General features: G+C 34.4%; 1 protein-coding gene across 1 annotated transcript; it reads right to left on the reverse strand.

Annotated features, from left to right (window-relative positions):
* Positions 1 to 196: 196 nt before the first annotated feature.
* On the reverse strand, positions 197 to 23,453 carry LOC114327571 (L-xylulose reductase). The gene is made up of 5 exons (XM_050659966.1): positions 23,293 to 23,453; positions 14,269 to 14,349; positions 10,236 to 10,407; positions 5,674 to 5,991; positions 197 to 422 (listed from the first exon to the last, which is right to left on the reverse strand). Exons 1-5 carry the CDS (start codon positions 23,342 to 23,344, stop codon positions 311 to 313), a joined length of 735 nt encoding a protein of 244 aa, XP_050515923.1. The 5' UTR covers positions 23,345 to 23,453; the 3' UTR covers positions 197 to 310.
* Positions 23,454 to 24,978: the final 1,525 nt, after the last annotated feature.

Consider the following 24,978-nt stretch of genomic DNA (forward strand, 5'->3'; position numbering starts at 1 on the left):
TTCGATCCTTATTGAGAGTCGCACAGGATAGAGAAAGATTTGTGAGAATCATTGCCACGTTCAGAAATGAAGAGGGCAATCTAAGAAGAAGGTCAACATAACAATTTGTTACAATAGGTACAAGACAAGCAGGTGAGTTGAACGGTTAAGAGGGGGAATCTACGAGTGAATGTAAAAAATGTAAATGAGAAAAACATTTTATTGTTTTATCTTTATTGTTTTTTACATCTTAGTAAAATGCATATTCCATGTTACAGAACAAACGGAATTCCATATGATTGTTGTTGTTTCTAAAAGCAGCCTTTGTTGATTAACATGCCGTGAATCCCCCGTCAATTGGCAATGTCGTCCCGGTTATCATACTTGATTTATCGCTTAACAGGTACAAAACAGCATCAGTAACTTCTCTCACTTCTCCAAATCTAAAAATATTAAAACATTTTTAAGGACACCTGTAAATGCGGTTAGATGGGCAATAATACAAACGGTAAATAACTGAAATGCACTTGGCCTGATGAAGTGAGTGTTGGAGTTTTTGGGAGAAAACGAGATTAAAACACTGCGTGTGTTCTCTTCAGCCGAATTTATGATACTGGGATATAACCATCTGATTGGTTGAAGTCGACATTTGTCACAATACCAAAGAATGTACAGTATATTAGAAGAGAGAATTAATAATATTGAGAATGCAATGACAGCATCATTGCTTACCGTCGGCTGTCCCTCTCTATATTCCCGTGCTTCCTAAGAGCCCCTGTTCAGTATCCAAGTAGGGGAGACCGGGGCAGAACGGGATACTTAAGAAAGAAAAAATCATAGAAAGAAAACTAAACTTTGTATTAAAAAATAACAAAGTCAGACAGAATCACTTGCTATTAAACTTCATATAGATATGACTTTATTTGTAATTCAAATTGCTTAGTTATTTGGTTATAAAGAACTTAATTTATCAGTGCGAAATTCCCGTTTTGCCCCGGTTACGGGGCAAAATGGAAATGTATTTTAGTCAAGCTGGCAGAGTTTACAAATATGAGCACCTTCGTCTTCATCCTCAACATATGCGCAGAAATTATGAGCCCATCCATGGCAGACACTACACACTACCCATCCTTCAGTTGACTGCAAATATAAGTATCCACAGTAGATGCAACCACAATCTTCATCATCTTCTGATGAGTCAGTGTCGATCTCGTTTTCTTCTTTAGTTTTCTTTGATTTTTTTTATTAGTTTCAGTTTTAGTCAGATTCCTCTTACAAAGTTTTAATGCTGTAAAATAGTAGCAATTTAGAAGAGCGGGGCAATATGGGATAATATCTTGTCTTGCCCCGACCGCTTTGCCACAACAGACATCATTTCAAATAAAATTAGTAATGTCTAACGTAAAAGCTATAAAACGGTTCTCAGCACGCAATATTAAAATGCAGTAACATATCTATCATATTTGAATGAAAAACGTGATAAAACTTGCTTACTCATCTTATAGCACTTCTATAAATATCACCAAAAATTTTAACAAAGCAAAAGAAAACGGATTTTATGTCTGTAAAAAAGCAAACTACGTGATTAAAAGTTTCTTTCTAATGACTGAAGTGAGTCAACCCACGTTCGTTCGAATGGCGCTATTGCCGATATTACGACGAGTGTAAGTTATGCACACCGATGATTTTCCCGTTCTGCCCCGAGCCTCGTTTTGCCCCGATCTCTCCTACTAATACAGTGCCCTTTATTGGACGTTGACAAAAATCTTACGGTGCCTTATCCTTAACGACGTTCTACACTTTCGGCAAAGAATTAAGGATTTGCATGAAATTTTAGTTTGTTATAGTTTACTTCAAAAAACTAAGACTTGATTTTTTAAAAATTGTTTTACCGTGCCGTTTAATTACTATTAAGGGTCAAAGTTAAGTTTTAACATGGGCTCTTATGGGAATTCTTAAAAAGTTAATAACTTTTGACCCAAATTTACGATTTTTAATTATTTGTGCTTAAATTAAAGGTTTTTTGGTAAGGAATAATATATTAAAAAATGAGGATTGTTTACCGTCCCATTTATTTTTTATTTATTTATTATAATTAATTCCGTAATTTATTCCGTAATTTCCGTAATTTATTATAATTTACTTTTATAAAGTATTCAATACTGAAACATATGATTTTAGTATTCTGCTATAAATGCATTGTTACCAACTTCCCCTCCTTTCCTCTGAGAGGCATACCCCGCAACGAAGGTGTAGAACGTCGTTAACCCTAGAAGGACCAATGATGGTTAAAAAGTATCCACAACATTATCCACAAATAATTAGTAGTTGTCGGCATACTATACTGCCCTATTAGATGGTATAATTAGCATTTCTATATTTTAAAACATTTCCTCATACTTTTATAAAAACTTGACGGTGGACTATAAATAATTCCCTTGAATACCTTCAACACCATCCCAAAATGGAAAGGGACGATATCATTCATGTGTCAAATTAGCAAAATCTAAAAGAAAAAAGGCCAATAAGTGGGCAAAAACAACCATAGTTTGTTCAAAATGCAAGTATGTATGCGGTAAGCACAGCAAGAAGTCAAAAATGTTTCTGTATCCTAGGATGATGCATGATGCTAATTCCACTGAAGCCGAAGACTCCGAGTAAATTATAAATTCGTATCTTTTAACTGTTCCATTAACGTCTAGGAATAATATAAAAGTGTTATTTTTAAATTAGTTTAAATAAAGAACCACGTTTTTGATTTTTATGTGTAGACATTTGACATTTATTGACCCTCCTTGGTCCTCGCTGTTTCTACTAAAAGGTTGGTCCTGGCGAAGGTTAAAGACGTTGGCCATTACATTTGCCCATTTAATATTATTTGCAGCCGCCCTTTTCATACTTTTGATTTCTTACGATGTAACCAAAATATTGTGTTTCCGTTCTTTCATTACATATAAGCATAAGCTCTCTTTCCTTATTCATCCCCGCAAGATTTCCGCATTTGTCGTACGGCTCATGTAGGATATTCTGTGCATTTTACGGTAACACCAGAGTTCGAATGCTTGAATTCTTTTTTGTGTTGCTTCTGTCATTGCCCAGGCTTCAACACCATAGAGCAAGGTGAGTGGAGAAAACATAGCACTTCAGTATTCTAGTTCTGAATGAGATACCCAGCTGGCGGTTGCATAGAATATTTTACATTTTGTAAAATACTGTACGTGCCTATTCCAGACGTGTTCTTATCTCTAGTGAGTTGTCCCAAGTTTCATCAAGATTACTTCCAAGGTACGTTATTCTTGATACTCTTTCTAGATCTGTTCCGTCGACATTGACCTTCATCCTTCTGTTTTGATGCTTGCTGATGACCATCGTTTTTGTCTTCTTTGTATTCAATTTCATTGCAAATAATCTACAAATCTACATGCTGTCGTTACTCGGTCCATTAGGCGTTGCAGTGCTTCAGCATTAAAGATGCATCAAGTCAAACTAGTTTGATTTTATTCAACAAACTTGACTTGACTTGAAAATCAAACTTTTTTTGTAAAAAAATTTGACTTGACTTGATTTCGATATCTTTAGGTTTGACTTGAAATCAAACTTCTTCAAACAGTTTGAAGTTTGAATATCATATTGGCAAGGTGTTTATTTCCAATTATAATTGAGAGCGTAGGTACGGATTTTGTTGTGACTTATTTGGATACGTCTGAATCTGTACTCTGTTACTCCGCAAATTAGTTTGTCGTTCATATTTAGACGTCTATGTTTGGCTTGTTTATTACGTTCGTTTTGAAGTGTGTGGCTTTGGGGATAATATCTGAATTTGGATATTTTTCGGTTCAGAATAAGTACCAGAACAAATTGGGTTTGATATTGAAGGTATTCCCACTACAAAAATTAAGAGAAACAATCTGTAGTCGAAGCAGTAGATATTAATTAAGAAAAATAAATATACTGATTTATTTGATGTTGCGGCAGGTGCTTTCAAAACAATGAAAATTGCAAAGTGCATACATACTTCTATTATGTAAAAATAAATAACAGCGTTATAAAATCACAAACAGTGAACTAATTCTTTAAAAGGACTAATTCTTTATGCATAACTCGACCAAGCGCCATTTCTTTAAAATCGAGATAACAGCGGATTCTGGTGACACATGAACTATCTTGGAAAAATCCCTGTTATTGTCATGTTAGCGGTTACTAAGAAAAACAAAAATAAACCAAGCGACATTCTGTCTATTATTTGTTTTTACTTATCCATAACAAGACTATATTCATAACTGTCATTTATAACAGTTTCGAAATTGTAAACTAAGCGCCGACTAACCGTCTTTTGTCTGGTTATGCTAAACTAAGCGTTTGGCCAGAATAACATTTTTGTACCCCTTAATGTACACATTAATTTTGAAGTTTCGATCAAAAAATGATCGAATTTTTTTAAATTGAAATTGTTGTGTTTCTATATATAATTAAATTGAAAAATACACATAATCTATATAAAACCTCTATATTATATCTAACGTGATATTTACTAAGAGTATAAGTCATAAAATGGACCTTTCGGGATTCTTCTATATTTTGAATTTTGAATGTTTATTAATCATTTCTGTACTAAGAGTATAAATCAATAGCCTGTTTTTCATGTATAAATATTGATTTTATTCCAACAGTACAATATTAATTTCAAAAGTCTGCTTTGTATTAAGAGTACAAGTCAATTTATACTGTTAGTACCTTCCGCTTTCTCTTACACAGCTTGACTTATTCTTTTAGTACCCACACCACATGTTATGAGATTCTGGGGCGTTTGTATTGAAAAAATGTAGATAATCCAAATTTGACCATAAAATTTCAAGGAATTAACATGCTTAAAAAGGGGTTGGTGCGAAAACCGATTTTTGAGGTTCTTTATTTCCTTCCTTTTAACTTTCCTTAACCTTTTTTTATAACTTTCGTTCTGTCGTTGAAGACGGTGCCGGTGTTTGTTATTACCGGCTATAAAAACAGAAAATTATCAAAATAGCTAGATCCCATTTAATCCAAAAACTGTTAATTTAGTATTTTTTTATTTAATTTTGTTGTGCGTGCTTAAAATAGTTTATTGTGAAAGTGTCAGTGTTCTATTGTAGGTACATAATTTTTAAAAATGAGTAGAGGGAAACAAATACTAAAATTATTGGAACTAAAGGATGATTTATATGGCACTCAATGTATTATTAAATTTCTTATCTTAATTGGCAACTAATGGCAACTGACATGTCTATCTCAACAAAAAAGTATATCTACGAAATAAATTATTTTTCAAACTCTTTCAAAGTAGTTTGACAAACAGTTTGAATTTTCAAACATGTACAACTGACCAGTTTGAATTGACCAGTTTGAATTGACCAGTTTGAATTGACTTGAATTATTTGTTAGAGGGATTGACTTGAGTTTGACTTGAAATTAAGTCAAACTCAAGTCAAGTTCAAACATTCAAGTCAAACTTGTGCAACTCTATTCAGCATTATCTGCCAGAATGACCGTGTCATTAACGTATCGCAGGTTATTTATACATTGCCCGTTTATAATTATACCATCCGAGGTGTCTTCCAAAGCTTTCTTAAAATCCTATGTTTTTCTATAAAAAGCACGACTAAGTAAAAGTAATAAGAGAGAAATTGTGATAAAGTAAAAGGGATATTAAATACGTACCTCCTCAAAGGTATTTTCTCAATCATAGGCTTAGCAACCTTTGGATCCGACCAACCCAGTTTTCCCATATCTGTTAAAATAACTGTAGGATTTACAGCATTTATTCTGATATTATGAGGACCATATTCCAAAGCAGCAGCTCGTGTGAATCCATCTACTGCCGCTTTACTTGCGCAATATACGGTATGATGAAGCAACCCAGCCAAGGAAGCCTGAGAAGATAGATTTACTATGGATCCGGGAGCTTTTCTGTCCAACATATTTTTTACTGCTATTTGGGTGACGTGAATCAGAGCTTTAATGTTAACACCCATTACACTACAAAAGAACGAGTTACTAGGCTGTTCAATAAGTTCTGCGGTTCGATAAGAAAAATCCAATTTTATGGTTTGAAATACTCTTTATTACTCAGTGTAGTCTACCTGAACTTCTTCTTCTTCAGATGCAAATCCACTAATGGATGTCAATCACATTTTCCATTAACTCTCTCTTTCTCGCAAGATGTATCAGATATTGTATGTCGTTAATCTGTGTCCATTGCCTTATGTTTCGAAGCCAGGACATTTCTTGCGTCCCATTCCTCTCTTGCCTTCAATTCTACTCTCGATTATAAGTTGGAGGAACTGGTATTCATATAGATGTGAAATAGATAAGCCATTTTTCTATTCTTGATATTCTCCCTGAACATCAATACATTTGTTCCAACGATGCAACGATATTCTTCTTCCTTCTTGTATGTAGGCTTTAAAGCCTGTTTCTTCTTCAATATTAGCCTCCTAAATTGTTTAAGTTATCGCACCATCTTTTTCTTGGTCTGCCAATACTTCTTCGTCAATTTGGTGACTTATCTTGTGCTATTCGTACTATTTAATCCTCTGCCATTCTACCAATGTGTTCGTTCCGCCCCTGTTTCCGTTTTGTCACCCATCCATTTATGTCTTCTACATTGCATGATCTTCTTATGTTTTCGCTTCTCTCCCTATCCAACAGACTTTTCCCTGATATTCGTCGGAGTATGTTCATCTCTGTCGTTTCTAGTAGTCGTCTCGTTTTAGATGTGTCAGGTCTTGTCTTCGCCGTGTATGTCAATATAGGTCTAATTGCTGCTTTATATATTCTTGCTTTTGTTTCTTGTCTTAGGTGTTTGTTCTTCCAGATTGTGTCATTAAGAGATCCCGCCGCTTTACTTGCTTTTAAGCTTTGTTGTCGTACTTCCTCTTCAACATCTCTGTAACCAGTTATATCTATTCCGAGATATCTAAACCTTGCTTCTTGCTTTATTATTTTCCCATCAATTTTGATTTTACATCCTAGTGGGTATTTAGATGTTGTCATACATTTGGTTTTTTCTGCTGATATTATCATATTGTATTTAAGATGTGTGTTAATATTTGGAGATCGTCTTTTGTCTCGGCGATTAATGCGGCGTCGTCTGCATAACATAATATTTGGATTTCTTTGTTCCCCATTCTGTAACCATGACCTTTACGTACTGTTTCTATTATTTCGTCCATTATTATATTAAAGAGCAGTGGGCTTAATGAGTCACCTTGTCTGACTCCGCTTTGTACTGGTATAAACTGCGTTAGTTTTCCATTTATCTTTGCCTGTATTCGATTATGAAAGTAGAGGTTTTCGATGGTTTGTATAATATTGATTGGTATGTTTCTTCCATACAGTAAATTTAAGACGTCTTCGACTTGGATGCGATCGAAAGCCTTTGTCAGGTCTATAAAAAAAATGCTAGTTTATTGTACTAATGGCCTTTTCTGTGATTTGTCTTAGTACAAATACGGCGTCTACGCAGGATCTTTCGGATCTGAATCGTTGTTGTTCATCTGATAAAGTTGTTAGTTTATTGATTTTGTTGGTTAGGACTTTTGTAGTTAGATTAAATGCGGTGTTCAGTAGATTTATACCTTTATAATTGTTGGGGTCTTCTTTGTCTCCTTTCTTGAACATTGGTATCATTATGCTGTTTCTCCATGCGTCTGGTATCTTGCAGTGCAATATTAGTTTTTGTATAAGTTTCAAAGTTTTAAAAGTTACTAGATTCAAATTTGTAAATTCCATCCCTGAAGGGAGAATCTGGAACGGCTGCAAAATACGCTTCCATAGCTGTTATGACCTCATCATTTGATTAAAAACGCTTTTTCCACGCATGATTTTTTTAGATATTGAAACAGATGGTCGCAGGAAGTCACTAGGGGCCAAATCTGGTGAATGCGGTGAATGCTCTAACAATTTGATCTTTAATTCATTGATTTCAGGCATTGTCAAAATGCTAAAATGCATTGTCCTGAAGACAATTTTTTCGGCAAACCTGGTCTTTTTTACGAATTTTTTCCTTAAGCTAAGATCAAAAAATGAGTTGACAGATTGGGTGCGTTCGGACGACCATAGCAGCTGGCAGTCAGCAGAAATCGGCTGAGTGGTTGTATCCAGCCGTGATAGGGAAAGCTTAGTAAATCTCTCAGCGGCTGGCTTCCAGCGGTGACGTCTGACAGCTACTGCTGGCTCAGCTGTCCAGCCGCTGTGGTCGTCCGAACGCACCCATTGATATGAAACTTCACATACGTTCATACAGGGTGAGTCATGAGGAACTGTACATACTCCTACCTCGTATAGAGGCTCCTATGGGGAATAACAAATGACCATTAAAAAGTGTCTGCTCCCCTTGTTTAATAATATACATTTGAGTTTCGCATTTTGACAGAAATTTATATTCGTCATAATTTTTGAACGGTCAGATCGATATGTCTCTTATTTTGGTCAATCGTTACACTATTACCACCTAATCAACTGATTTATTCAAACTAGAAAAAAATCAGGTCCAGCTTTTAAAAATTAGTTCGTTTGGGTCTAAGAAAAAATTTCACCCTGTATACGCTTTTTGAAAACTCTAATATGAATTTTACAAATTAGACAATTAGGCAATTAAAATGGCATATTTATTTTTTTCCCCACATGATTACTTAGTTTTTTATAAAAAAATTAAATTTGACTATGAATAATAATTAAAAGTTTGGTAAAGTGAACCTTAGGCAGGCCGCACATCAAAGAAACATGAAACGTAAATTACGTTTCATGGAAATAAACCACTGCTAAACAAATATACGTCCGGCCATTTATGAAACTCTCCGAAAATAAAAATGTGTCATGAGCATGAATCACACTCGTTTCATTGGTAGGCGGACTTTGAGATTTGTTTAGCAGTGTTTTCTTTTCAAAAAACATGTTTTTCGTTTCATGTTTCATGTTTTTCGTTTCATGTTTCTTTGGTGTGCGGCTTACCTTAGATTTAAAGAAAATTACTTTTATTACAAAAATTAATTTTTTTTGAACAAATATTTAATTTATGTTACCACCCAATCAACTGATTCATTCATACTAGAAAAAAATCAGGCCCGGATTTAAAAAATTATTTCGTTTTGGTCTTAGAAAAAATTTCACCCTGCATACGCTTTTTGAAAACTCTAATATGAATTTTACAAATAAGACAAATAGGAAATTAAAATAGCATATTTATTTTTCCCCACACGATTACTTACTTAATTTTTTATTAAAAAATCAAATTTGTCAAAATCGGAATTTTAACCTAAAAATGAAAAAAAAAGATGAAATCACGGTTTAACTCGCTACAACGTTCCATTTAAAAACTTTTTTCTGAAATTTTTACAGCACATATCTCTTACCATCATTGTGAAGATTATGACAATTGTTGAAGACTTTCAGTCTTCTTCTCGTAAAAGTTATGAATTTTTAAGAATAAAAGGTGCAGTTTCGTGAATTGCAAAGTTTGATCGCAAAAATTAAGTGAAAAAATTTAAAATTTATCTATTTGATCACGTCTATGTTAAACTATAGAGTCCAAAGAGAAGTGTTATGGGGAGTTTTAGATCTAGGCGTGATATAGAAAAAAAAAATGGCGAAACTTTTATTTTTAAGAAAAACGTTGTTTAATTTTTTTAATTTTTATGGTAAAATTGCGATTTTGACAAATTTTATTTTTTAATAAAAAATTAAGTAATCGTGTGGGGAAAAAATAAATATGCCCTTTTAATTGCCTATTTGTCTAATTTGTAAAATCCATATTAGAGTTTTCAAAAAGCGTATACAGGGTGAAATTTTTTCTACGACCCAAACGAACTAATTTTTTAAAGCCGGACCTGATTTTTTTCTAGTTTGAATAAATCATTTATTAGGTGGTTATAGTGTAACGATTGACCAAAATAAGAGACACATCGATCTGACCGTTCAAAAATTATGACGAATATAAATTTCTGTCAAAATGCAAAACTCGCCCTGTATATTATTAAACAATGGGAGCAGACACTTTTTAATGGTCATTTGTTATTCCCCATAGGGACCTCTATACGAGGTAGGAGTATGTACAGTTCCTCATGACTCACCCTGTATTATGAAGAGTGTAAGACCTACGAACGTAACAAAAAATTGCTTAGTAGCAACGCCCTCTCTTATCGAACCGCAAAACTTATTGAACAACCTATTAATAAATTATTGAAGGAAATGGGATAACAATTTAACAATTAACTAAGTACCTGTCAATGTCTTCTTCTGTAATGTCCATCATTGATTTCAACCAGCCCATTCCAGCATTATTGACTAGTAGGTCTATTTGTCCTATATTTTTTAGAGCTTTGTCTGTCTGTTTCCAGTCGGTTATATCTAGCTCTAGAGGTTGTATTCGAGGTACTTCCTTTTGTAAAGTTACTGGAAAACATATAGAAGATATGACACGCAAACTTGTAGAGGAATACATTATTTGGGGCATAGAAGTGAACGTAAAAAAACAGAATACATTTGTATTGGGGGAACACAACAAGATTTACAACTACCAAATGGTCAAACAATCAAACACGCAAATGTGTACAAATACTTGGGAATGAAAATAACAAAGGATGGAACACTCGATGAAGCAATACTTGATAGAAATATGAAGGGAAGAAGCACAATATCAATGTTGAACGGAGTCTTGTGGGATAAAACAATAAACAACAAAAACAAAAAGAGAATATACGACACTATAGTAAAGAGCATAATAATGTATAGCTGCGAAATATGGCCATTGAAAGAACGAATCAAACAAAAATTAAGAGCCACAGAGATCAGTGGCGGCTCGTCAGAGGAGGCAAGGGAGGCTCAGCCTCCCCATAAATTTTTTACACACTCTACATTGTTTTGTTTATCATGAATCGCGAAAACAACAAGTACAACTCTCACTATTATACAACGTGTAAATTCCATATTATCACTAATTATCCATACGTACGGAGCATTAGCATTAGAACGCATGATCGCGTCTCAATTTTATTACAATGTACATTGTAGGCAGGACCCTGGGTTATCCCGAGATGCATGAACGGAGCACGGAGCCGAAGCCCAACAGTCTCCGTTGCTAATGCTCCGTGCAGCGCAGCAGGCGTTTAAGGAGACCCGGTCTCCTAACAGTGGCATCTACGGTGCCATCACACGCTGCCCGGAGATATACCAAGGGAGGCAGAATAGCTTCTCGGCTCCGTTGCGTGGTTGCGTGCGTCTCGGGACAACGAATTTTAGGGTCCTGACTAAAAATAATAAAAAATCTAAAAGTGCGAATTTTGTTATGAAATTTGGTATGTGGGGTTATAATAATATTTGGAACAACTTGCTCAAATAACTTTTTCCGATATCTCTAACTCAAAGCAAAATATCGGTAATTTATGGTGTTTTTGAATTCGCAGTAGGCCGCGTTTAGAATTAAAAAAATTCAGTTGAGTATCTTAAAAAATTTGAAGCTTCATTATGTATGGACTGCAAAACTTCAAATCTGTATTTATTTTGATATGCGAGGTATCTATTTAAAAATAGATGGAATTGTTAACAAATAAACGACACAAACTTTGGTATTAAACTTTTACAATTAGACTAACTATTTTTAAAATGATATGATATCATGAAATTATGAATTAGGATGATATTATGAAATGTAAATAAAAAATGGTCAAAAAATGGGGCCTTAAATTACATTTTTTGGCGCAATTTTTTGTTAGTGCAAAGGACATCGCACACATCTTATGGAAAATATAATGTCACTCAAATTCAATAAAATTTATACGAATAGATTCGTTTTAAATTAACGGTCAAATCTTATCATTGCGCCAACTCTTAATTATGATTAATTACGGCGCAAATTGCAATTAAAGTTTATCGAAATCATATTTTTGGAGTCAGTAAAAGTGTCACTATTGCTCTGGGTGCTATTCAAAAGGAGCTTAAACCTCGCTGGGCCTAAGCGGATTAGTGAGACTAATCCGCTGATTTATGGAGTACCGACAATTTGCCGACAAAATATTTTTTCTCTCTCTAACTTATGTACGTAACCATTTGATTTCAGATTTATTTATATCAATTTCTGCTCTTATTATTGAAAATATAGAGTTGGCGCAATGATAAGATTTGACCGTTAATTTAAAACGTATCTATTCGTATAAATTTTATTGAATTTGAGTGACATTATATTTTCCATAAGATGTGTGCGATGTCCTTTGTCTAGATATTTTACAGTTAGGTATAGCCTCCCCTATTGTAAAAATCACGAGCCGCCACTGACAGAGATGGATTACTGGAGAAGAGCGGCGGGAAAGTCGCTTCGAGACAGGGTTACCTGAATGAAAGAACCAGACAAATGATGAGAATGACATGACATCAGAGATGAAATACGAAGTAAACAATTAATATGGTGCAGGTATGTACAAAGAATGCGTAATAATAGAATCCCAAAGAAAATGTTACAGTGGAACACAAAAGAAAAAAGAAGACGAGGAAGACCACGGAAGAGTTGGCGAGAAGGTATTGACAAAGAGATAGGAGAAAGAGGTCTGGAGGATGACATGTGAACAAATAGGGAAGAATGGAGATTATAGGAATCGAAAGGCGTCGGCGCACGTTTTAACGCGATATGTATGTACCTATTAGAGATTGCAATTGCTGGATCCAGCATCCAGCACTCCAGCTGGATCCAGCGCTTTTTTTTACATGCTGGATCCAGCAAACTGTGCTGAATCCAGCAGCGCGGATCCGCAAACTTGCCAAATTCGAAATAAGTTACTCTACTACTACTTTAGGCTTTAGGTAATACGTTAATACGTATCGAGATACGGGAGTTCAACCATTAATGCGCAAGCGTATATGTCAAAAAGATGCGTTACGTTTACGTATTTGTGTGCACAAAAACTCCCTATTGTCTTCATTAACATCTTTATTCAAAGCCGTGAGTCGGCAGTTTGCCATTCTATCGCACTGGCAGTAGCTCAGTACGCTGGAAAGTTTCTATAGCTTAAAAGTTTGCATCGATAAAGCGTTGATATACAGTGATTCTGCAATAAAATTCTTTGCCGGCGAGTGTTCAATAATCAATGAGTTAATTGCCACTTTTAACCGGCTGTAGAAGCTCTTTGCAGAATAGAGTCACTTTGATAACGGCCGACACAACCATGAAATTTGTCTTATACAAACTAAAGGCTGATTCTCACTAGCATGCAAGGCAAGTGATCGGCATGGGCAAGGCATCGGCTCGGCAAAATACATTTTACATAAAATCTTATGCACTTCACGGGATGTAATTCACACGATGTGTGCCAGGCACCGGCAAGCAACGGGCTTTGCATGCGACGTTATTTTCGAAACAATCTTTGCCGAGCATGTGCCTTGTCTTTGCCGGTCCGGTTCCTTGCACGTCTAATGAGAATCGGGCTTAAATAGCCAGGTCTCTAGCCTTAATGCCGATCTATCGGAATCACTACGCAACATAATCACGGAACAGTGCCTCTATGAGATTAAAGGTACATTAGTGTATTTACAAAAACAAAAAAAGTATGACGAAGGACTAAACAATCCTGGTTACTTCCCCATGTCGAAAAAGAATGCAATGTGATAAGAGATGAAAAATTTGACGATTCGTGTAAATAAACAAGTAACTGTGGAACCAGTAACCAGTGCAAGATATAATGGAAGAAGATGGGCCAACTAATCCGGAGCCCGTGAATTTTACTTTGAAACAAGAAGTTGAGATTGAATTGAAACGTGAAAGAGAAAACATTTTTAGTAAAGAAAAACTGGCTTCCAAAAAGATTACGAAAAGATTTTGGAAAAGAAAATGACGGTTTATAAGACCGAAGGAGTGAAAGGCGATCGTTTGTCAATGGTCTATGACTATTTGATGACCTTAAAACCGACCAGCATACAGGCCGGAAGGGCTTTCTCCTCAACCGGCTATATGTGCAGTTTTGTTCGAAGTAGGTAAGGCCTATGTTTTTAAGGTATCACTTTCAAAATACTAAATAATTCATGTTTCTATTGTTTAGAAATTTAGCAAACTGACAAAAATACATTAAATTCGTGCTTTTATTTTGATTCCACATTTTGCTGGATCCGCTCTGGATCCAGCTGGATTCAGGCCAATCTTGCAAAAATCCAGCTGGATTGAAAATGCTGCTGGATTGCAATCCCTAGTACCTATATACTGGAAAACACATGCATTTGGTAATATTATTCCTTTTAAGGAATTTCTTACTTTGTGATATTAATACTTACAGAGATCTTCTTTGTTTCGTCCGACTGCAATAACTTCTGCTCCACATTTTAATAGTTGAATTGCAATATCTCTTCCAATACCTGCAATAGGTCTTTATTTTAAAATCTATTTATTAAGCTCAACAGGCCCTATAGGCTTAGGGCTAAAATATTTATACTTATTTCTAATTAAATTTTATTTTAATTTTATAAATTTTATTTAATTACATTTCAGTCTTTTTATACACTCCTTCACCACCTCCCTCCATCTCCTTCTGTCCAATGCTAGTTCTTTCTATCTCTCAATGCTACTTTCCTTCAGGTCTTCGTACACACTGTCCATCAATCTTTTGCTTGGCCTGCCTTTCCTTCTCATTTGTATTAGTCTTCGTGAGAGTACCATTTTTGGCATTCTTTTACTTGTCATTCTCTCGATGTGCCCCAAATATCTTATTCTTTGTGCTTTAATCGTCGTCGTGATCGTTGGCTCTTTATATAGTTCTTCCAATTTTTTATTGGTTCTTCTTCTCCACTGACCTACACATTGCTCTTTGCAATTTTTCTCTCCCATCTTTCTAAAAGGTCCGTTTCTGACTGTTTCATCACCCATGTTTCGCATGCGTATGTTACCGTAGGTCTGATAATAGTCTTATAAATTCTGATTTTTGTTTTTCTTGATACGTATTAGTGTAGGAAACAGAGGTTGAACCTTGCAAAATGAACACAAGTCCGGTTTTATTTTTTTTCTGTTATATCAAGGGGTGCTTATTATAGGACTAACTTTTTCTGAAAAAACTTCGCCCCGGAACCCCCCTTTTCACCCCTTTAAAGGGGGTAATTTGTGGTTTTTGCGGAACGTAGCCCTTCCTGTACCTTTTTACAAAAAATTTTTTTTATAGAAATATGAAGTGGACCATATTTTTTACGATTTATTTCCCGACAGCATATGTCTATCATCCACCGCTTAGCGGGGGTGGCGCCCCAAAGTTGACAAGTTTTAAAAAAAAGATGTTTTTAAAAAAATATATTTTTCCCTAACTGTAACGGAAATTAAGAAGAAACCCTGCGGCTATTATTCAAAAATAATTGATTGATTTTTTGGTATAGGTTTCACTTAAGGGTAATTGCCATTTTTTTAATTACAGGGCGTTACATTTTAAAAAACCCCTTTTTATACCATCTGAACCGTTTATGCTAGAGTAAAAAGACTTTCAGCGATTATCCATGTACTGGTGCTATTTACAAATTTGTATAACGCACCTCCATTTTTTCCCAGGAACCACCCCAAAAAAAGAAGAATTAATAAATAAAGTGATTTTCTGGGAATCATTCACACACAATGCCCTTTATTAATATGCTTCATATATCATTTTGTGCACGTCATTATTATTCATGCATGGACACCAAAAGCGATTTCCTAGTGTAACCCTTGTAGCCAATAAAAAATAAATAAAATGCGGGTTTGAATTTTTTTTTTGTTTTTTGCTTTTTGATCCATATGGGCATATGCTTCATCAATAGTTCTTTTTAAAAATATATATGGTTATTGCAACATCGCTGCGGAAACCAGTATCCTTGAAAATATACTGCAGAAACTACCCCTATCCCTTGGCGAGGATGTTTTTACGATTTTCTCTATACCTATGCATTATTTTTAAACAAAACTTATACAAGGTTAAAGACCACTATTTACTCTAAAAATTAGGTTCTATTCATTTTTTTCGTATAAGCAACCGTTACGGCACAGTGGCGCCGTAAACCTCATATATGCTTTGGCGGGCTCCAGTTTTTGTTTTCATTTTCGTCATCTGTTCGTTTTATTGATAAAGTACTTATGTAAAATGAAACATCACAGTGTAACCTACAAATTATGACCTATGCATATTTTACAATCTTTGCGCCCCAAAGCCACAGTGGTGGCCCAAAATCAATTTTTGCTTATTTTCGCCACCTACACGCATTTTATTGCATTAATGCTACCTTAATAGCACAATATTCACCCTTAAGTGGTCGTTAAGCAGTGGCGGATCCAGGGAGGGGTGATGGTGGCGATCACCCCCACCCCCCTCTCAAACCAAGTGATATTATATTTAAAGATTATAAAAATATTTATTTATTTTTATAGAAATTTAACCAATTGGCACACCCCTCTTAACGATGCTGGATCCGCCACTGTCGCTAAAGCATAAAAAGTGCGCCATTCTTATAAAAATAATATAATATAAGTATTTCTATAAAAATAAATGAATATTTTTATAATCTTTGAATATAATATCGCTTGGTTTGAGAGGGGCGGAGTTGATCACCCCATCACCCCTCCCTGGATCCGCCACTGCTTAGCGACCACCTAAGGGTAAATATTGTGCTATTAAGATAGCATTAATGCAATAAAATGCGTGTAGGTGGCGAAAATATGCAAAAATTTATTTTGGGCCACCACTGTGGCTTTGGGGCGCAAAGATTGTAAAATGTGCATAAGTCATAATTTGTAGGTTACACTGTGTTGTTTTATTTTACATAAGTACTTTATCAATAACACTAACAGATGACGAAAAAAAAAAACAAAAACTGGAGCCTGCCACAGCATATATGAGGTTTACAGCGCCACTGTGCCGTAACGGTTGCTTATACGAAAAAAATGAATAGAACCTAATTTTTAGAGTAAATAGTGGTCTTTAACATTGTATAAGTTTTGTTTAAAAATAATGCATAGGTAATGATAAAATCGTAAAAACATGCTCGCCAAGGGATAGGGGTAGTTTCTGCAGTATATTTTCAAGGATAGGGGTTGTTTCCGCAGGGATGTTACAATAACCATATATATTTTTAAAAAGCACTATTGATGAAGCATATGCCCATATGGATCAAAAAGCAAAAAACAAAAGAAAATTTTCAACCCCCCATTTTATTTATTTTTTTTTGGCTACAGGGGTTGCACTAGGAAATCGCTTTTGGTATCCATGCATGGGTAATAATAACGTGCACAAAATTATACATGAAGCATATTAATAAAGGGCATTGTGTGTGAAGGATTCCAAAAAAATCACTTTATTTATTAATTCTTCTTTTTTTTTGGGTGGTTAAGGGGAAAAAATGGGGGTGCATTATACAAATTTGTAAATAGCACCAGTACATGGATAATCGCTGAAAGTCTTTTTACTCTAGCATAAACGGTTCAGATGATATAAAAAGGGGTTTTTTAAAATATAACGCCCTGTAATTAAAAAAAGGGCAATTACCCTTAAGTGAGATCTATACCAAAAATGAATCAATTATTTGTGAATAATTTTCGTAGGATTTCTTCTTAATTTCCGTTACAGTTACGGAAAAATATATATTTTTTTAAAACTCCTTTTTTAAAAACTTGTCAACTTTGGGGCGCCACCCCCGCTAAACGGTGGATGATAGACAGATGCTGTTGGGAAATAAATCGTAGAAAATATAGTCCTCTTCATATTTCTATAAAAGAAATTTTTTGTAAAAGGTACAGGAAGGGCTACGTTCCGCAAAAACCACAAATTACCCCATTTAAAGGGGTGAAAAGGGGGGTTCCGGGGCGAAATTTTTTCAGAAAAAGTTAGTCTTATATTATGCACCCCCTGATATACCAGAAAAAAAATAAAACCGGACTTGTGTCCATTTTGCAAGGTTCAACCTTTGTTTCCTACACTATATTTGGATTTCGTTAATGCGCGTAATGCTCCATACTTTTTATTTCCTTTAGCTATTCTTGCCTTTATCTCCCCTTCCTCATGACCATTTTCATCTATTTTGGCTCCCAGGTAATTAATTTCTTTGGCTCTTTTGAACGAGTATTTTTTTTCCGTCTATTTGTACTATGGTGTTATTTTTTTGGATCTCTCCCATTATCATATACTTTGTCTTTTCTTCATTTATTTTAAGTCCCATTTTTTTGGCTTCTGTTATTATGTTTTTCATTAAGTTTTGTAGTTCTTTTTGCTTGTTGCTAATAGTGTCAGATCATCTGTAAATGCTATGCATTAGTGACCCTTTTTAAATATCGTTTCTTGCATGTTTATTCTGCTTTTCCTGATTATTCCTTCCAATGTCAGATTGAATGCAGTTGTTGATAGTGATCTATTTCACCAACAGATTTTAAGCGTAAGACGTGCCTTAAGCTCAACTTTCGAAACATACGCGTTGCACCATTAAGTTTTGAACCAATTTCCAGCTTGTCACAATGGATTGCCACGTGGATTGGATCGATAAAAATCGAAAATTATGGTGCAACGTAAGAGATACTTAATTTACGTTAGATTTGTTGGTGCAACCAGGCATACGTATTTTCTGTTACGATCCATGTTTCTTGTTTACAACAGCATAAGACAGTTACTACTGTTACTAGAAAATAGAAAACGAAACAGATACTCTGATAAGAAGAATGAAAAAGGATTTTTGATTATAATCTATTCCAGTGGAGGATCTACGGGGAGGGAAAAAAGGGAAAGTACCCCGCACAAACCTTATGGAAATTAGGTCCCAGTGGATTTCGTTCACACTTTGAGAAAATACTCTTTGAAGCATCCTGATAAAAAGTTCTCATGGGCACAACTCAATCGTATAAAGGATTTTCAAGATATAGAGGCACAAACTCGGAAAATTAGGTATATGATTTACTGGGTATTCCAATTCCCTGAGTCACTGGTTATCTGGCAACATGTAGAAGTTTGGATCAAGGCAAAGTACTAGTAGTCTAGGATTTTTTCCTGGCTATCGAATGGCGACCTTTACTTTGACCTTGACCTTCAACGGACGTCATCTTCTAGAGTTTCGAGGGTTTTCGGCAATAAATTGATATAAACAGATTACTCATGGGTTTTTGGGATCGCTAAACACGAATATGTCATCAGAATTATATGTCATCAGGACGTGGTGTCCAGGGCCACTGCAAGGAACGTCATCTTCTAGAGTTTCGATGGTTTTAGGCATTTAATTATTAATGCAAATGAATTACTGGAGGGTTTTTTGAGGTCGCTAAACACGAATATTCCACCAGAACCGACTCCCGGAGCACCTGGTTTCCAAGGTCAATGAAAGGGGCTCCTGGAGTTTCGAGGGTCTTTGGTACTACATTAATGCAAACGGATTAGTTATAGGTTTTCGTGTTCAGCAACCCCAAAAACTTATAACTAATCCGTTTGCATTAATGTAGTACCAAAGACCCTCGAAACTCCAGGAGCGCCTTTCATTGACCTTGGAAACCAGGTGCTCCGGGAGTCGGTTCTGGTGGCATATTCGTGTTTAGCGGCCTCAAAAAACCCTCCAGTAATTCATTTGCCTTAATAATTAAATGCCTAAAACCATCGAAACTCTAGAAGATGACGTTCCTTGCAGTGGCCCTGGACACCACGACCTCCGGAGGTCAATTCTGATGGCATATTCGTGTTTAGCGATTCCAAAAACCCATGAGTAATCTGTTTATATCAATTGAATGCCGAAAACCCTCGAAACTCTAGAAGATGACGTCCGTTAAAGGTCAAGGTCAAAGTAAAGGTCGCCATTGGATAGCCAGGAAAAGATCCTAGACTACTAGTACTTTTCCTTGATCCAAACTTCTACATGCTACATGTTGCCAGATAACCAGTAACTCAGGGAATTGGAATACCCAGTAAATCTTATAATTTTCCGAGTTTGTGCCTCTATAAATATCTTGAAAATCCTTCATACGATTGAGTTGTGCCCATGAGAACTTTTTATCAGGATGCCTCAAAGAGTATTTTCCCAAAATATGAACGAAATCCACTGGGACGTAATTTCCATAAGGTTTGTGTGGGGCACTTTACCCTCCAAAAAAGATCCAAAATTAAGGGGGTAGGCTCAAAATCTTGCTCCAATGCTATTTGAATGCATTTATTTTTTTCGAATCCTGAAAGTATTTTTGAAAAATGTAAACGCAGAATGAAAGATTACATTATTACCGAGGGCCGAAAGCCCCTAAAAACTTGTATAATGTTTATTTTAATAAGTTACAGGGGTGAAAAAAAGAGAAAATTTAGTGTGATTTTTAATTACAAATATTTCATTCAAAAGAAACTTTTTGTTTATTCTAAGGAACTTTCGGCCCTCAGTAATAATGTAATCTTTCATTCTGCGTTTAAATTTTTCAAAAATTATTAGTTTTCTCAGGATTCGAAAAAAATTAATCCATTTAAATAACATTGGGGCAAGATTTTGCGCCTACCCCCTTAAAGAAAACAATTTTTGAAAAAAAAAATATATTAGCTTACATGAAACTTAAACCACAGACAGACAAATGCAATCCAATAAACACGCTAGTTAGGAAACTTAAGGGAACTTAATGCATATGCGTTATTATTTGTATGTCTTTTATGTATTTTTAGTGCAGTCACTGAAGGTTTTCACCTCAGATTTCGTTCAACCTCCATAGATTTTCATGAAAATTGGTGAGTACTTAGAGGATACTTCAAGGAACAAAGGTGACATGGTGCCAACTTGCGCTTTTACCCTGGGGGTGGGTGAAAATTATTTTATTAAAAATAATACCATAAATCGATAGAGGCACAAATTCTAAACAAAATTTGTTATATAAAGTTATTAATTTAAATCAATACTTTTTGAGTTATTAAAGATCAAAGATTTTATTTCTTCGTAAAAAATGCATATTTTAAAGCGGGTTTTCACGTATAACTCAAAATCTATAAGCTTTTACAAAAAAGTTATTATTACCAAAATTGAAGATACTAAAAATTGAATACACTCTTACTTAAAGAACTAAACTAATATTAATTCAAAGTGAGTTATGGGTAATTGAATGTATATTTTTTTCAATGAGTACTCAAATCTATCTAGGATGCATTTTGTAAAAAATATCTTCTAAATACGTGTCCAAGTACTTCAGAATACCTATCAAATGAGCTCCAGAAGAAGTTAATAGCATCAAAATTAATGAAGTTATGATGAACATAAGAGAACCCTTTCAAATTCTTTATGAAAAAGTGAAAAATAAAACATACGCCATTTCCATAAAAATTAAAATTTATAGTAATCCTTACAAGAATTTCTTTATATTAGCATAAGTAATGATTCCAACAATTTTGACCGGTTTAGAAGGCATATTTTTGAAAAAAAGATATAATTTAAAAAAATCAGAATTTTTAAAATTATTGTAATTTTCATTTTGTTTTGATAATAACTCCAAAAGTGCTCAATATACGTAAAAAATTATACACAGTCGAACCCGCTTATTAGAGTACCGGATATAGGAATATCCCGCTTTATGGAATAAAAATTCTAGGTCCCGAAACGTTTCTATTTACTCCTTAATAAATTTATCCGTTTATTGGCATACGTATTCATAAAACAAAATTTCGAATTTTCTAAAAATCTAAATTATGTCTTTTATTATAATTTCTCGCCAAGGTCTTCGAAGGCCTGTAGTGCTGTTTTATTTATATTATTTGGGTTTGTCAGATAAGTAATAAATATTTTATTGCGTTGTTATGAGTACCAATTCAATCGTTTACCGACAAATTCAGTCGTAAAATAATTTGCTTTGTGTAGAAACTATACATATTGCCACCCAGTTGCCTGTTATAAAATTTTTAAGAAACAGTTCGCCAACAGTTCGAAGCATAAAATATTTACATAATCTATATATTGCATACATTTCATATTAATTACTCTATGCATCCACATAATATAATGTAATTTGGTTTTTTAATAAATACGTTACCCTATTGTATTATTGACATAAAAAGACCTAAAACCATATACATATACATATTAGTATGTACTATTAATACGTATATTCGGTACACTTATTACGGCTAGCCACCAATGATCGGTTATTAGAATATCCCGGTTATAAGAATATTTTTGCTTGGCACGAAGGCTATTCCAATAAGCGGGTTCGACTGTATAATAAAATTTTATTGTTTTCTGTATCAAATATTTTACCTGTTTTATTATTTCTGTAGGGTAAAAAATAACTGAGATAGAAACGTTTAAAGCTTAAATTTTGCTGCGAGAACCATGTAATCGGGGCCATTTAACCCTTTATTTTTAAAAAAGTAAGGGGTTTAAAAGATTAAGTTCAACGTGGTTTAATAGCCCTTAGAAATAAAAAAAACAATAACATTTTTTGGAAAAATTTTTAAAAGATAAATTTTGAAAAAATTTTAGTAGCATAAATTTTAATGCTATTAACTTGTTGGGGGGCTCATTTGATAGATATTTGTAAGTACTTTGACAAATGTCTAATAAGTTTTTTTTATAAAATGCATCATTTTCCCGTTATTTAATCTTGAATATTTAGATTTGGGTACACGCCGAAAAAAATATACATTCAATTACCTATAACTCACTTTTAGTTAACATTAAAAAGTTTTTCCAGTAAGTAGTTTATTTCACTTTTTATTAGCTTCAATTTTGGTAATAATAACTTTTTTGCAAAAATTTATAGTTTTTGAGTTACTTATAAAAATTGGCTAGAAACGTGCATTTTTTCAAGAAAAATTATACTTTTTGATCTTTAATAACTCAAGAAGTTTTGATTTATTTTAATAACTTTATATATCAAATTTTGCTTATAATTTGTCCCTATTTCGAATTATGGGTCATTTTTAATAAAATAATTTTCACCCTCGAGAAGGGGTGGCTCCACCCCCAGGGTAAAAGCTCAAGTTGGCACCATGTCACCTTTGTTCCTTGAGATATCCTCTAACCACTCACCAATTTTCATGTAAATCGATGGAGGTTTAACGAAATCTGAGGTAATAGCTCATATCCATCTTTAGTGACTGCACTATTTGGGTTTATCTTTTTTATGTCTTTTGGTTAGTGATATCATTGGAAGTGGAACTAAGGCAAATTTCCCCTCCCAAGGCAAATGTCTAGATCCGCCACTGCTCTATTCCAACATTTTTTCCATTTTTTACGAGATACGGGATATCAATATATCTGACAAAAAAGAGAAACAAGTAGGGCTACATTAGTTGAATAAATTTATTTAAAGAGAAACTTTTAAGGCATGTGATTTAAAATTTTAATTTAAAAAGATTTTACCTTTAGTAGCTCCAGTAACGAGAGCCCTCTTTCCAGTAAAATTAATTTCCATCTTCTTCTGGGCTTATAGAAACATAAGTTGACGACTAGATTATTGCAACTGACCTTTAATTATACTGTAGTGTGATAATGGGGTTTATTATGTGGCTTATCTTTATTAAGTTGTTTATTAAACATCGCACAACTCAAATTATAATTTTACGTCACACTTCATACAAGGAGTGATCTAATTTATCAAATATTTTCAGAAAATGGGGACGAAAGGTAAATACGCAAATTAGCACTAGGGAATGTTCCTATTAAACAAAACAAACTCTACAAACATATCTCAAGAGGTTTATTGTATTACTAAGTACTAAGAATAAATAGGATAGGTATTTATCTTAGAGATTGATACGATATTATTATAAATACAGTAGACTCGCGATTATCCGAGGTAATTGGGACCGTGTCTACCTCGGATACGGAAAAACTCGGTTAACACTGAGCTTGGTTATATTGATAGAAAAACACGTAAATGACCAAGCCTGTGGATACTTTAATGACAAAACTGATACAGTACTGTCTATAAAAGATAAAAACATTTGCCTTCTCAACATTACTGTTTAAAAAAGTCTGATTGATTTTTGCGTAAGCCTCATTCTTCTTTTTGAGGCGACGATGTTGCGCCAAGGTTGAAAGTTCTAACTCACCAGGTTATGACTTTTGCCTCGGTTAACCGAGGGGCTCGGATAACCTAGACTCGGATAATCACGAGTCTACTGTATATTATATTTCTGAATAGAACTAAGTACTTGCTGTAGGTAGTGAGATTTCTCCATTTAACCAACTCAAATAAACCGTCAGAGAAAACGCGTCTGTTCCCCTAAACAACCTACTCAGAAGTGGCTCGTTTCTGTTAAGACAGTTACCAGTCGGAACACATTGTCAAACTTTTCAACCTCATGGAAATCCATTAACTTAAAAAGAGGGTACTTACTAAGATTTATTGGAGAAAGTATGTGTGTCTAATTGGGCGTTCAAAATTTACGGTATGGGAGAGATTGATAAATTTCATGTGAAAGTGGGATTGCACCGAGGCTTGGTGCTTGGTCCATATTTATTCTCATTAGTTTTGGATCACATAGTAGCGAAACTACAGGGTAACATTCCCTGATGCTTAATGTATGCTGATAATGAGATAATGTAGTGTTAGTAGGAAATAGTGAAAAGGACTTAGAACGAAAACTGGAACGGTGGAGAGAAACTCTTGAGGAACAAGGTTTAAAACTTAGTAGGACAAGTACAGAGTATTTTGAATGTTCATTTAAAAAAGGAGTAACTACAAATAAAATGATATCTTTGGCTGGTGAAATGATTGTGAAAAGCAATAGTTTTAAGTACCTAAGGTCGGTATTACAGAGTAATGTTGAAATATATGAAGATGTATGTCGTAGAATTTGGGTTTGATGGATGAAGTGGAAGGAAGCGAGTGGTGGGCTGTGTGATAGAAAAATTCCAATGAAGTGAAGAGAAATTTCTATAAAACAGTCATAAGACCAGCTATGATGTACTAAACTAAATTTTGGGAAGTTAAAAAGAAAGAGGAACAACAAATGCATGTGGAGGAAATGAGAATAATTACATGGATGAGTGGAGTGAAAAAAAAAGGATAAAATTAAGAATGAGTATATTAGGGGAAGTCTA

The sequence above is a fragment of the Diabrotica virgifera genome, chromosome 8 (assembly GCF_917563875.1).
Source record: "Diabrotica virgifera virgifera chromosome 8, PGI_DIABVI_V3a".
Lineage (NCBI taxonomy): Eukaryota > Metazoa > Arthropoda > Insecta > Coleoptera > Chrysomelidae > Diabrotica > Diabrotica virgifera.

Excerpts from the sequence above, each read along its gene's own strand:
- LOC114327571 (XM_050659966.1), bottom strand. The coding sequence starts at position 23,344 with ATGGAAATTAATTTTACTGGAAAGAGGGCTCTCGTTACTGGAGCTACT. Across the intron at positions 10,408-14,268 it reads ACGAAACAAAGAAGATCTCT|TAACTTTACAAAAGGAAGTA; the intron begins GTAAGTATTAAT and ends TATGTTTTCCAG. Across the intron at positions 423-5,673 it reads GAGAAAATACCTTTGAGGAG|ATTTGGAGAAGTGAGAGAAG; the intron begins GTACGTATTTAA and ends TAATATTTTTAG.